General features: G+C 36.4%; 1 protein-coding gene and 1 long non-coding RNA gene across 11 annotated transcripts in view; both read left to right on the forward strand.

Annotated features, from left to right (window-relative positions):
• The first annotated feature begins 3929 nt into the window (after positions 1-3929).
• Positions 3930-5922, forward strand: LOC131147731 (uncharacterized). The gene is made up of 4 exons (XR_009134906.1): positions 3930-4157; positions 4250-4295; positions 4394-4456; positions 5543-5922. It is a non-coding gene; the product is annotated as an uncharacterized LOC131147731 (long non-coding RNA).
• Positions 5923-9253: 3331 nt separating this feature from the next.
• The window catches only part of LOC131147732 (transcriptional activator FLO8-like), a 37906-nt gene continuing 33954 nt past the window's right edge, over positions 9254-13205 (forward strand). For 3 of the 10 annotated variants that reach the window (XR_009134910.1, XR_009134912.1, XR_009134911.1), the window contains exons 1-4: positions 9254-9626; positions 9899-10005; positions 11145-11254; positions 11371-11473. Coding sequence is in view for 4 of the 10 variants with exons in the window: in XM_058097270.1 (XP_057953253.1) it covers positions 9589-9626; positions 9899-10005; positions 11145-11257; positions 11371-11473 (361 nt within the window). In the remaining 6 variants the exon portion in view is untranslated. Of the gene's footprint in view, positions 9627-9898; positions 10006-11144; positions 11258-11370; positions 11474-13205 lie in introns of all 10 variants that reach the window. The other 7 variants (XR_009134907.1, XR_009134908.1, XR_009134909.1 and 4 more) reach the window with 3 other exon arrangements.

Below are 13205 nucleotides of genomic sequence, written 5' to 3' on the forward strand. Positions count from 1 at the left end.
TTGTGAAGTGGATGCTCCTTTCTTTTCTCCAAGAAGAGCCTCCTCAAGCCCCTGTTGTACCAAGATGGCACGCATCTTAATCTTCCACAAACCAAAGTCATTTTTTCCGGTGAATTTTTCTATTTCAAACCTAACGGTCCCCATCACATAGCCAGGCTCTGATACCACTTGTTGTGTGTAATTTCAGCTGATTGCTAATTCTATTTTCAGATTTTAATTAATTCCAAATCAGCCCCAATAACACCTTAACATAAATCTGTTTATTTTGACGCTTGTGTGCTGAGCTTGATCAAGAAAAATGTACGTTCACCAAATAATATTTAGCAAAGCATAAACATATCACAAGCACAATCCACAAGAACACATTTACGTGGTTCGGCCCAAAAATTGGCCTACATCTACTGCAGAAACTCACCTCCAGAGACACTATATTAAATAGGCAGAAATAAATACAAGTACACACAGATTTACCCTTGTTTCTTGTCTTATCGATCTCTTCTGAAAATCAGCCCAAGAATAATCCTAGAAACCCCCTCTTCGCACCTGCGAAGAATCCTAGATTTCTCCCTATATTCCTCCTTGATTTCCCTACAAGAAATCCTCCCCAAGAAACTAAATCTGTGTCTTTTACCTTGCCTTTACCTGAGCGTGCACCTCCGCTGGAAATCCCCAACGCCGAACGCCCTCCTGCCATGTCCTTCTCTCGCGCGACCCTCACTCTCCCACGCGGCTGAAGAAAACAACGGCTGCAGGTGCTCTCTCTCGCGGCTGAAGAACCCTCGGGTGCAGGTGCTCTCGCAGCTGGTGAAGACTCGCGGTTTTGCAGGAAGAAGTCTCGGCTCCTACGCTGCAAGCTCAAATCTGCTCTGCAGGATTCTCTCCGCTGTTTCTTGAAGCTGCAAACAGAAAAATTAAAGCAGCCCTTCCCAGCCTCTCTTGTATTTTATTATATTTACAATAGTAAAAGGCAATTACATCCATGCCCCCATAAATAATAAAAAAACAGCAGCAGCCGTTGGATCTAAAACGAAATGGACGACCTGGATTTGTTTCAAGCCTTGACACTCCAACACACACTGTTTCACGCCGCCCATCACACAGATACACACACTCACACTCACCTGCACACACCTTGTGAACACTTTGATGCACGCACCTTTACACAAACCAGCAGAACACTCACCCATGGAACACACCCACACTTACACACACCAGAATACTCTCCTACGCACACGTTCTTTGCACACAGCAAAGCCACATACACACACAGTCCCGGCAACCACACCCCCCACACCCACCCACCCCCCCCCCCCCCCCCCCCCAACTGTGAACTCCCCTGCTCCAAACCCAGCTGCCTCACACCCATTCACCCATGCCACCTGCTACAATTGCTGTCACTGCTACTCCTGCTAGTGTGGCTGCCCCTGCTTCTGCTCTAGTCATTCCTCCCATGCAATTTGCCATTCTTGCTGGATCAACACTAGCAAAGAACGACATGAGGAGTAGTAGTATTGATCGAAGAAAGAGAAAAAAATAAGTATGATACGACCTTTCATCTACGAAAGAAGTAATATATGCAATACATGACCAGAGTTTTGCCTTGTTTTGGGTTTGGATTCAAGGAACAAGAGTAGCAAGTTTATTGGGTGTTCACAACAGCCGAGCACACCAGCACACGTTTTGGCTGCAGCAGATTACTCTTGGATTTGCAGACAGCAGCACACCAGCGCAGGACCTCTTGGCCAGAGAGCAGCAGCACCTGAGCAATACTGGTATACCTCTCAACCACACCAGCAGCACCTCTTCGCAGCAACAATAGCTCCTCGCTATAAAAACACACATACACACCAAGCACACACAGAAAACCCACCGCTTCACTCACTAAAATACACGCACTAAAACACACCGATACACACTGCACACCCCCATATTAAAATACACTCCTACATGCACTGCTACACACACTGTTTCACACACCGTTTCATGCACACACACTGCTACACACACTAAAACACCCACTGCTACACACACACTGACACTCACCTATACACCTACCTACACACACAATGACACACTCCACTAACCCACAATTTAAAATCTCACAAACACACACTTTTACACACACAAAGAAAATGCACCACTGACACGCTGCCATATGCACTTGCAAAGCTATTACACACACAGTACCCACACCACTACCCACACACACTTGCACACGCACACGAATTCACCCTCTCATCCACGTACCCACATGCACATGCATATTCACACCACCCACATGCACGCATATACATGCTTGCAATTTCACATATGTGCACCATTCATAACCCCGTGCGTGCATGCATGTAGTCACATATACACACACATTCACATTTATATACATGCATGCATGCACTCATGTGCTCATGCATGTACACGTATGCCATTTTGCACATACACACGCATGCATGCATTCATGCACCACGCATGCACGCTCATTCCCATCCATGCACACGTACACTTAGACATTCCGATATCACCCATGACATCACTACTTCGGCCATTGTCCATTCACGCTTGCATGCATGTACATGTTCATTCACACGTCACGCATGCATGGTAGTTCTCACTCACGCTCACACATGCTTCATGCACCACTTGCATATTCTAACATACACCTGAACACATACAAATGCATGTGGAAGGCAACGCGTGTGGATGATCTCAACCAAGACTTTAAGTTGGTTTTTCTCTGAATCGGTTAACGTTTGACTGGTTTGTCATCCCTCGAGCCGGTTCATGCTGATTTTCTCCATTTCATTTGTATATTATTATTTAGATCTTCAGAAAATTCACAAAAAATCACAAAATTCTTAGAAAATCCAAAAAATATTTTCATATTTTGATTTCCATAGTTTTTATTTTTGCTATTTTAAAGTTTGAGAAAAATATTGAAAAATCACAAAAAATGTTTTGACACTTGGAAAAAATCACAAAAATATTTTTGTAGGCCCAAAAAATTATTTTCATCCCGAACGAAGTCCGAAAACCTCCCGCAATACTATTTTCATACTTAGAAAAATCTTACAGATTTTAAAACTCCGGGAGTGTGATTTTGTAACTTATTTTCTTGATTTTCCATCCCGATGATTGTAACAAAGGGCATGGACTCTTCGGAGTATTGGATTGCCCTAGTTATGAGGGAATATCTTTATAGTAATTTCATTCTTTGGTTTTTGGAAGGGGGTAATTTTAAAAGGCTTATTAGATTTATTTTGGGATAATTTTTTATTAATCTGGTACTGTGCGTAAGAATGGGCGCGTAGGGGGTGCTAATACCTTCCCCTAGCGTAATCGTACTCCCAAGCTCGACTCTGGTGACGCAGACCGATTCTACCCCTAACGGGATAGCAATCAAGTGTTCTAACCACACTTCAAAAGGTTAGTGGTAACTCCATCACACATTGTTTTTCCACAAAAATCTTTTTTTTCAAAATCACACATTCATTTTTCTCAGTTCACAACCGAACCCACATTTTTGCCGGAGAGTGGTTTTCTATGGCCGAGTCTGGGACGTCACAACACTCAAAAAGCTTATACCCTCACATACTACTATTCCTGTAGTAACCGGAAAAAAAAATATAATAATAATAATAATAATAATAATAATAATAATAATAAAATAATAAAATAAAATTAATTAATTAAATTAACAAGTAAAATGAGTAGTATGATAAGGACAAAATATATATATATATATAAAAGTAATTATGATATTATATATATATATATATATATATATAATAATAATAATAATACAAGCTTCTTCAAAAAAAAAAGAAGCTTTGAAAAGTCAAATAAATTCAAACCACAAGTTTAAGCTTTGAAAAGTCAAATAAATTCAAACCACAAGCTTAAGCTTTGAAAAGTAAAAAAAAAGAAAAAAATCCAATTTGAATTGGATTCATTTGGTGTGCCTGAGTGCTCTTTCTCTCTCTCTCTCTTTCTCTCTCTCTCTCTCTCTCTCTCTCTCCTACGACTCTCTCTCTTCGATTCCAGGCTAGTTTTACGCCGGATCGACAAACCGAAACCACCACGACGCTCCTGGCGAAGTTCTCTACAAGTCTGCCGGAACGGATCGTCAGGAAAACGAAGTTGGATTTCATCCCAAATCTAAGGTAAGGCTTTATATTCAATATTTGGATTTTTGACAGTTGAAGAAAGTAATATACGCGTAAAAATACTGAACTTTAATACTGAAAATTTTCAGTTCTAGGGTATTGATTGGGAACGTTGGGAATCATCCCTAAGTTGAGGTAAGATTTTTTAAGTCGAATTTGACTTAGTGGTAGTTATAGAAAATATTGTACGTACGAAAATACTAAATTTTAATTCTACGAGTTTTCATTTTCAGGGTATTGAGTTGAGAACCTTGTGGGTACGGGAAAGATTTTCTTAGGGGCTTTTCAGGAATCAGGTAAGGGGATAAACTAAGCTAGTTTTGTTTTGAGAAAATGTATGTATATATATGTAGCATTTGGTTTCAGGAAAAATAAATATATTTATATATATGATTTATATTTGGAAAATACTGTTTAAATGATGATATGTTAAATACGTAGAAAATTTGTTTAGTGTGGCATGAGTATAAAAATGTTGTGAAATACTGTTTTTTTTGGAATTGGGACGATATGGATTTCTATGATGGAAAACTGGCATACGGGCCGAGATATTTTTATATGTATATGTGATTTGCCGGCGTATGGGCCGTGCTATGTGGATGAGATTTGCCAGCGTACGGGCCGTGCTATGTGATTTGCCAGCGTACGGGCTGTGCTATGTGATTTTCCGGCGTACGGGCCGTGCTATGTGATTTGCCAGCGTACGGGCTGTGCTATGTGATTTGCCGGCGTACGGGCTGTGCTATGTTAAAATGTGTAATACAGGCGTACGGGCCGATGATTTTCATGATACACGTATATATGTGAAATGATATGATTGATATGAAAATAAATGATATGAGATATTTATGTATCACGGTTTTAGTATATGTATATAATATCAGAACCTGGTTGGTTTGGTCTAGGCTAGCACTTGCACGGTACCGTTGCTATGTGTCCATGGTCCTCGTGATCATAATATCTGTGTTAACGCCGCTGTACGGAGTGGTGTGAGATTGGATGGTCGATGTGGTTATTTTCAAGAAGTGTGCTGTTATCGCCCCTAGTGTACGGACCAGTCTGGGTAGACCCATCGGACCTACAGACTACTGTTTGACTTGGCAGTGGTCGGCCAACCATTGTCAGGTCCCGCCTTCGGGCCACACAACCCAGTCATGTGGGGGTAATACATGACAACAGCCAGCTAACCTACCAGGATTGTTTTATATTATTATTAGTGTATGAGATGAGACATGTATGTTTTCCCAGATTTGATAAACAGTATTGAATATGTTATGTATGGTATATGTAGAACACATAATACTCATGTTGCCACACACTGGTATTAGTTTATTTCCCTTACTGAGAGGTGTCTCACCCCTAAATCTTATACATTTTTTCAGGAGCCCCTGATAGGAGAGCGGGAAAAGCCCCGCTGATCTAGATCAGTTGTTTGCCCTCTTTGGAAGGGTAAGTTTTTGGTAGGGACAGTTAGGTTTTGTGGGGATTGTCCCTAGATTTCATTTTTGAGATGTATATACTGTGAGATAGTAATTGTAGTGACTCTGGTATGTGTTATGCACTTTATGATGAGATGTATATGATTTTATACTTTCTGCTGCGTAGGCTTCTACTGTATGTTTTGTTATATCCCTGGTGCCCATGGGCCCAGGTGGATTGTGACCTGCTGAGCTGGGATATATGATGTGATGATAATTTATTTATATAAAAAAAAAAATATGTGAAAAAGGAGCAGGTCGTTACAGTTCCTTTGCTAAATCAAGCCTTGTGAGAGTACTTGAGTGATTATACTTTATTCCCATTTGCTAGAAACTCTCATTGTGCTAATTTTTTGTTTGATTTTTGGATTGAGAGTTGAGCATAGGTTTTCCCTTGATTTAATCTAATAAATCTATTGTGTGGGAAACCTTAAATCTTGTGGGTCCTGGCATTCGAATTGAAAGACACCTTAGTTTGTGTTTTTATTTGAGTAAAAATCATTTTCATAAGCTTACGTTTCGAATATCTCTTGAGCTTGAATCTTGAGAAAATTATTTTAGAGATATTTTGATTATTCTTGTTGGAAATCTTTGAAACCTTAAATTGTGATTGAGATATACATCTATACGTAGTTTCAAAGATTAGCTTGATAATACACTATTATGCTCGATTGAATATTGATATAAAATTGAGTGTTTTGCACACATATAGCACTGAATTTATAGTTCTTATGTTATTGATGTGCATTGATTGATACTGGTACAAATCTGCTTATTGAAGAAGCATATATTTTGTACACATCTTATATTGTGAATTGATTGTATTTCAGACGTGGCCTGAGGGGGCATTAATCCAGTCTGGAAGGATTAGTTATAAAGGTTGAGATCAACCTTGTGTTAATTTGACATAGTTGTATTAGATTCTGCTCCACTCGTTAAGTGAGCTGTAGTGAAATCCTTATGCTTGTGAGCCAAAGCGAGGACTTAGGTAGTATTGGCGGCCGAACTCTGATAACATATTTTGTGTTGGCTCTCTGTTTATTTTCCACATATTCAATTCCGCACATGTATGCTAGTACTTGAACTATTGTGAATGTTTTAATTGTTTTAAATATTTGTATACATACTTGCTTGAGGAATTGAGTCTATTTTAAAAAAACCCTAAGTTGTGTAATACTATTATTGGATTAGTTGAACTTAGGGGATTAATTTTTTAAATCTCCAATTCACCCCCTTCTTGGGATTGCACCAAAGTCAACATAATTCTTTTTACATTAAATTATTTATTTTATACATTTTAAAATTAAAATCAAAATTAAATGATAATATAAATTTAAATATAATTAAAAAATATACATAAATTTTTAAAAATAATAAAAAAAATTCAATTACAAAATACTTTTATTATTTTACAATTATCATGTCTAATAAAATTTTTATTGTAAAGTAAATTTTGAAAGGAGAATAATTAAGTAAAATAATTATAATAAATTTTAATTTTATTTTTAATGTGTATTATTTGTAATTCTATTATTTTGATCATATTTTTATAATATTTTGATTTAAAGATGAAAATAAATATTTTTTAATTAAGTTTTAAATTTATATTAGTTTTATAAATATAAACCAAGCAGATTGTTGATTTTTAGTTTTTAGTTTCTATTTCTAATTTTTTCTTCTTTAGTTTATGATAGTAATACCAAAGGCGGAAAGAGCATAAACTTGTTTATTAATTTGGTTGAATTGCCATTTTTTTTTCTTTATTTTGTTTTTCTTGGCCAAGCAATATTAGAGCATTCGTGCAGGACAAAAAAATAGATCTTCTAAGAGGATCAGTGAGGTCTTTCCATTAAGTCTTCTTGTGTAATGAAATTACTTCAAATATTGAGTTTTGTTAGATTGCCACTTTACCTAAAAACTTAAGCTTTTAGGTGAAGTGGTAATCTAACATGGTATTAAAGCTTTAAGACTCCCCCGCACATGCAGCTTGATAGCACGTGAAGAGATAAAAAAATGACAAATAATGCTACAGAATAAAGACGGGCGACAAGATTAGAACTCAGGATCTCCTGGTAATCAGATCTTAAGTTTAAGCTTTTAGGTGAAGTGATAATCTAACAAGTTTCACATGATAGAATCCTTAAACATCTTGATGAGTCATGCTCATGATTTTATTGGGTAGGAGGGTATAAGACTTTCTTTTTAATATTTCCAAATAATCATTTTCAAAATCATTTAAAATTAATTAGAAGTAAAAGTAGCCTCTCGTGTGGCTTATACAACTTGCTAGCTACGGCATCTATTATAAGGCACATTCACATTATTTTTTAAAAATAAATAAATAAATAAATAAATAAATAAATAAAAATACTTAAATAATACTCCTGAATCTTAAATGAAAAATCCTATATGATACGCTACAAAAGTTTATCATTTAGACATTCCATTTGGTTTGCAAGATGTCTACTCTTTGGAACAAAATAACTATAATAATAATAAAAAAGGGTTATCATCGTGAAACAAATAACAACATAACAACATTGAAATTTGTTTGAATCTATAACAAGGAATAGAAAAATGAATAGTTACTCACAATTTTACCATGAAAATGCCTATTCTTTTCTTATTTCTTATTGGATGAAATAATGTATCTTTATATAATTTTCATCACTTTCTTTATATTTTATCATATTATGAGAAATTGGCATTTCGTGAACTAAATGTAATTTAAGTGGGTTTGGAACTCAAGAAATATATTGAAATCATAATCAAAATTGATGATGATTTTAACTAACAAAAAAATATAATAAAGGCAAAATAGAGTTTTATTATTAGTTCAATCACTCAAGTTAGCTCGCGAAATTAAGGCACAATTAATAGTGTTTAATGCTATTAACATAAAAGAAAATTGTACTTGTAAATGTCCCATCTGTTTTTTGTCGCATATGTAACCTTTTGACGGAAAACGTGTGGTTTATGAGTGTCCATTAATGCTTTTAACAATGAAAACGCGAAAGAGACAAAACTATTGCACAGAAATAACTCTTCAGTGCTAGTTGGTTCATTGGACGTATAAGTGATTTAATAATTATATTTTCTATTTGCATTAAATGACCCTTTAATAGGCTTAATTTTTTATTAGATAATAATTAAGTGAATTAAATTCATTCAAAAATATCATTTTAATAAGTTCAAATATTTTTTATTCAATTGTCCATGACTTGACTTTGCTTAACCCCATCCTCACTTGGTTCATTAGATTGTAATTTATTTATATTTCGAAATATGGTGCTTAATTATAATGCAAATTGCAAAACATGCAATTCCTTGTTTGGGTCTCTCCACACGCGTGTCAACACCTGACCGTTGCGTCACAGAATCTCCGTGTGACTTCCGGTGTCCCGCACTCTACCCTCAGCACCCATGGTGCCGCGGGCTTCGATTCCCTACACCGGGCAAGCCCTCAAATCCTACACCCAGTAAGGACCACGAATGCGTCCTCTCCACGTCAGTGCAACTACCCACGGGTGAAATAAAAATGCCCTTGAATGTTCACAAAAATTACAAGCGCGCCACAACGAAAAAGCTGCGAACTCGAAAGCCTGCACGTAGCGCGACTCGCCTCGCCCCGCCAGCGAAGTGTACGGCCAATACAGACTCTGAGGAACTAAAAAACCGTCTGCATTTGAAATATCTGTCTTAATTTAATAAGAAACTTTCCCTCTTTCTTGTTTTTCTTGCTTTTGGTTTTTGGTTCTCTCTGCATGCAATTCCCTCTCTCACACCTCCACCTTGCAGCTCTTGGCTTCTTCTCTCTCCCTTTCTCTCATTAATTACTTTCTGAACAGAAAACTCGCTTTCTGTTTCATTTTTGTTTTTCTTGTTTTCTGAATCGAAGCGTTTCCATTCTTGTTCGGAAATCAAATACCCTGAAGCCGGAGCCAGCAGCCATGGCTGATTCTGGAAACTGGTGGAATAGTCGATTAATGTAAGTTCGTCGATTGTTTTTCTTCTTTTGAAGAATTTTTTGGCAGTTGATCGGAAAGAACTACAAGTTGATATTGACTGGTGGAGTAGTCGATTAGTGCGAGTTACTCGATCTTTGTTTTTCGTCTTTGAAAGATTTTTTTCGCTGTTGAAAAGCACTATGAGCTCAGCAACAGAGTTTATCCCTTCATTTCTTTCGGTGTTTTTCCCTGTTTTGCTTTTGCTGCTGCTGCTGCGAACTAATTTTTGTTGTTGTTACATATGCTGGTATAGGTTTGAACGCTATCTTTATGATTACTTGAAGAAACGGAACTTGCATCAAGTTGCGGAGATCTTCAGGAGAGAGACGGACATCCAGATTGACCCTACGGCTCGGCCATGTAATTTAGTTTAAAAAAAATAAAAATAAATTATGTCATTCCTTTTGTTGTTTGCTTTATTCGATGAATATTAATTGCATTTCTGTACGCGTTCTCTACTTCTGAATCTGGAACGTCTGGCACTTTCTTGATGTTGGTTGCTTCTATTTTGCTTTCTTTCTATGGCACATTGAGCATGAAGCTTTTTAATGTTTTAATCCATTACTTCTTCCCGATCTTTGCTATTGATGATGAAACTTTGAAAATTGTTTTTGATCACTAATCCAAAAAATACTACTGTACTAGTAGGCGTTTTAAAAATGTCGTTAAGAGGTTGCTTGCCCCCAGGGTGTTGCTGTTTAAAATTTTATTCTTTTAATTTGGGTTTCTTTCTTGCGTAGCAATCTATGAAAACTTGGGGTGCGTTTGGAATTGAGCTGCGTCATTCTTTCCATTTTTATAAAATTTTTTCCTTCAGCCAAAACTGAAAAGAGAAACATGTCGTTTTTATTTTAATTTTTAATTTTTTGCATTTTTTTTTTTGTTTTTAAAACAGAGAGCTTGGCTGTTTTAGAGAACTCTTTGTTTAAAAAACATCCTAAGCCCCTTCTCTGCGTTTTTGAAATTTTCCTTCCTTTTTTAAAAAGGAAACTGAACTTATTTTAACATTTTGTTTTGCCAAGAAGAAGAAGAAGAAGAAGAAGAAGAAGAGGAAGAAGAAGAAGAATAAGACAATGAAATAAAAACAGAAAACGTTATACAGAAAAGTTTTCTTAAAGCTAACATTTAATATAACTTAATATAACAGAAAATGTTATTGTTGGTCTGCAACTTAATATAACTCAAGGTTTTAGGAGTAACAGAGCTATATTTAGTTATTTACTCGGACTTCCTGGGGTTTAGTCTTCTTGTCCGTGTAGCTTGATATATATTGTTGGCCACAACCTAACAGGTATACTTACCTTGATTTGTATATGTTGGTTATATTGGTCCTCAGTTTCTTGGATCATGTATAAGAGGAATGTTTTATTATTTTCTTGGATCATGTATAAGAGGAATGTTTTATTGAATCTGACTCTTTAATCCACATGATTTTTATACTTTGTGCTGATTTTGCTTCATGGATCATCATTACTTGGTTACTGGTTCCCCCTCTTCAGCTATAGATGTTCCTGATGGTTTTCTGCATGAATGGTGGTCCACATTCTATGACATGTTCAATGCAATGCAATCAAACAATCATGAGAATAATCAGGCTCTTGACAGAATGGTGGTGATTTTTTTTCTTTTTCTTTTTAAATTTTGTTAGTTTCTTCGAACACAACTTTTTTCCCTTCCTGTTTTCAGTCATACTAATCCTTATTCTTTCTTGGTTCCTATAATTAGGCTGAAAACCTTATGGAAATTGGGCAACAAAGCAATGCTTCACTGCAAAATTATGAATCAAATGATCAAATGATTATGCATCCAACTGTTAGAGCTGATTCTGGTAAAGTGTCTATCATGCCTCATAAATTATGCAAGATCTTCTTCAGATGGACAGGCATAGACTGTTAGCTCCAATCTTTGGCTTGCTAAATATTCACTTACTTTGCGGGGTCATTTTTTCCCTCCAAAAACATTTATGAAATTTCTCTAAGCTTTTTTGGGGATATTTTAAGATGGTTGAGCAAGCAGCTAATGCCTAATTATTCTAAAATAATTATGTAAATTTTTCTTCACCTCTGGTGGTCCCTCACATGGGCTTGGACAGCTAAACTTCTAAATCCTGATCAGAGTTAGAAATTCTGTTTGGCTAGTGATTGGTTTTTTCATCACTCTGCATACGCAAATAGTTCCTATTTTGTGCCTAGTAATTATGATTTATGAGAAGTGAAAAAACAAAGCAAATTGGACTAGTAGTGTTAAGGTTGTGTACGTGATGAACTAGAAATAGTCAATAACCCAGAGAAAGGGTAAAAGAAATTGTGTGTGAGTTGGTTTTGGTCCCTGCTTTGTTTGCTGTATTAAGTGAGCTCTCTCATTAGTTTTCACATAAAAACGTGTAATAGATGTTAAACTGTATTGATATTTACATAATTATGGAAATCATACATCAACATGGCTTTTATTATTTACTATTGTGGCTGCAGATACTGTCTATGCAACAAAATTTTTATTTAGTTCTTTTTAGTATCAATTACTAATTTTGTCTTCCTATCATGGGGGAGTTACTAGAGAGGGAAATTTAACTTAAGCGTTAAGTCTCTTGAGGTGGTTTGTTGTGTTTTCTATTTTTACCTTTTTTGGGCCTGTTGATATTAAGCCAATATTCAAATGCACAAGCATGATGGGTTTTTGTGCAAGTGACCTCCTAAACATTATTGAGATACAGTACATGAGATTAACCTTGTAAGGATTAAAAGGTTAAGTATGACTAAGCGTATTGATGCTGGAATTGTTGTTGAACACTGGGAACAGATGACACAGAATATTGTAAAAGAACTTACAATTTGTTGTAGGTGTGCATATGTACTGTCCTAAAGGATAGATTCTGCCTCTCGAAAATGAGTCTCAGTGCAGAAGGTTAACAATGACCACACTTCTAGGATATAACTATTGTTGTCATAAGGGTGCACATGCTACGCAAGGATAGCAGGAACCACTTGCATAATCTGACAACTCACAAATGAATGAACGAGTATCAAATAGCAGTGGAAAACACAGTGGGGGCTAGGTTAATAGACTCTGTCACAGGACAATCTCTATAAAATTTATAAAGGGGAAATAAAAGATTAAGAGCAAGACAAAAACTTATTTGATTGCAGAGATCTGAAAAGGATGGTTAAGCAATCAATATGATTAAGAGCATTATACAGAGAATATCTCTAATTAGTTTGTAAATGATTTGGAAAAATAAAAGTATAAGTGGGCTGAAAATGGTCCACCTGCAAGCCGTGAAATTGGGATTTGCAACCCCTTGCGCATGATGTCACATGCATCATCCCTGGCCTACCTGTTTTAAGACCTGGCTCATCAAAATGAATGAGCCGTGCTTTGCCTTGTGTAAGTGTGGGGGACTCTTGGTGCTTGTTTATTCACAAGGCCCAAGTAGTGCTCCCACGTATAAGGAGGTTCAAGAAGGCAGTTCAAGCAATGAGGGACAAGGGAAAAAAAAGATAACTGCCACAAGGAAGGAAAAAGGCGCAAAAGACATAATGAACCAGAGGACACTAAGGGAT

The sequence above is a fragment of the Malania oleifera genome, chromosome 2 (genome assembly GCF_029873635.1).
Source record: "Malania oleifera isolate guangnan ecotype guangnan chromosome 2, ASM2987363v1, whole genome shotgun sequence".
Lineage (NCBI taxonomy): Eukaryota > Viridiplantae > Streptophyta > Magnoliopsida > Santalales > Ximeniaceae > Malania > Malania oleifera.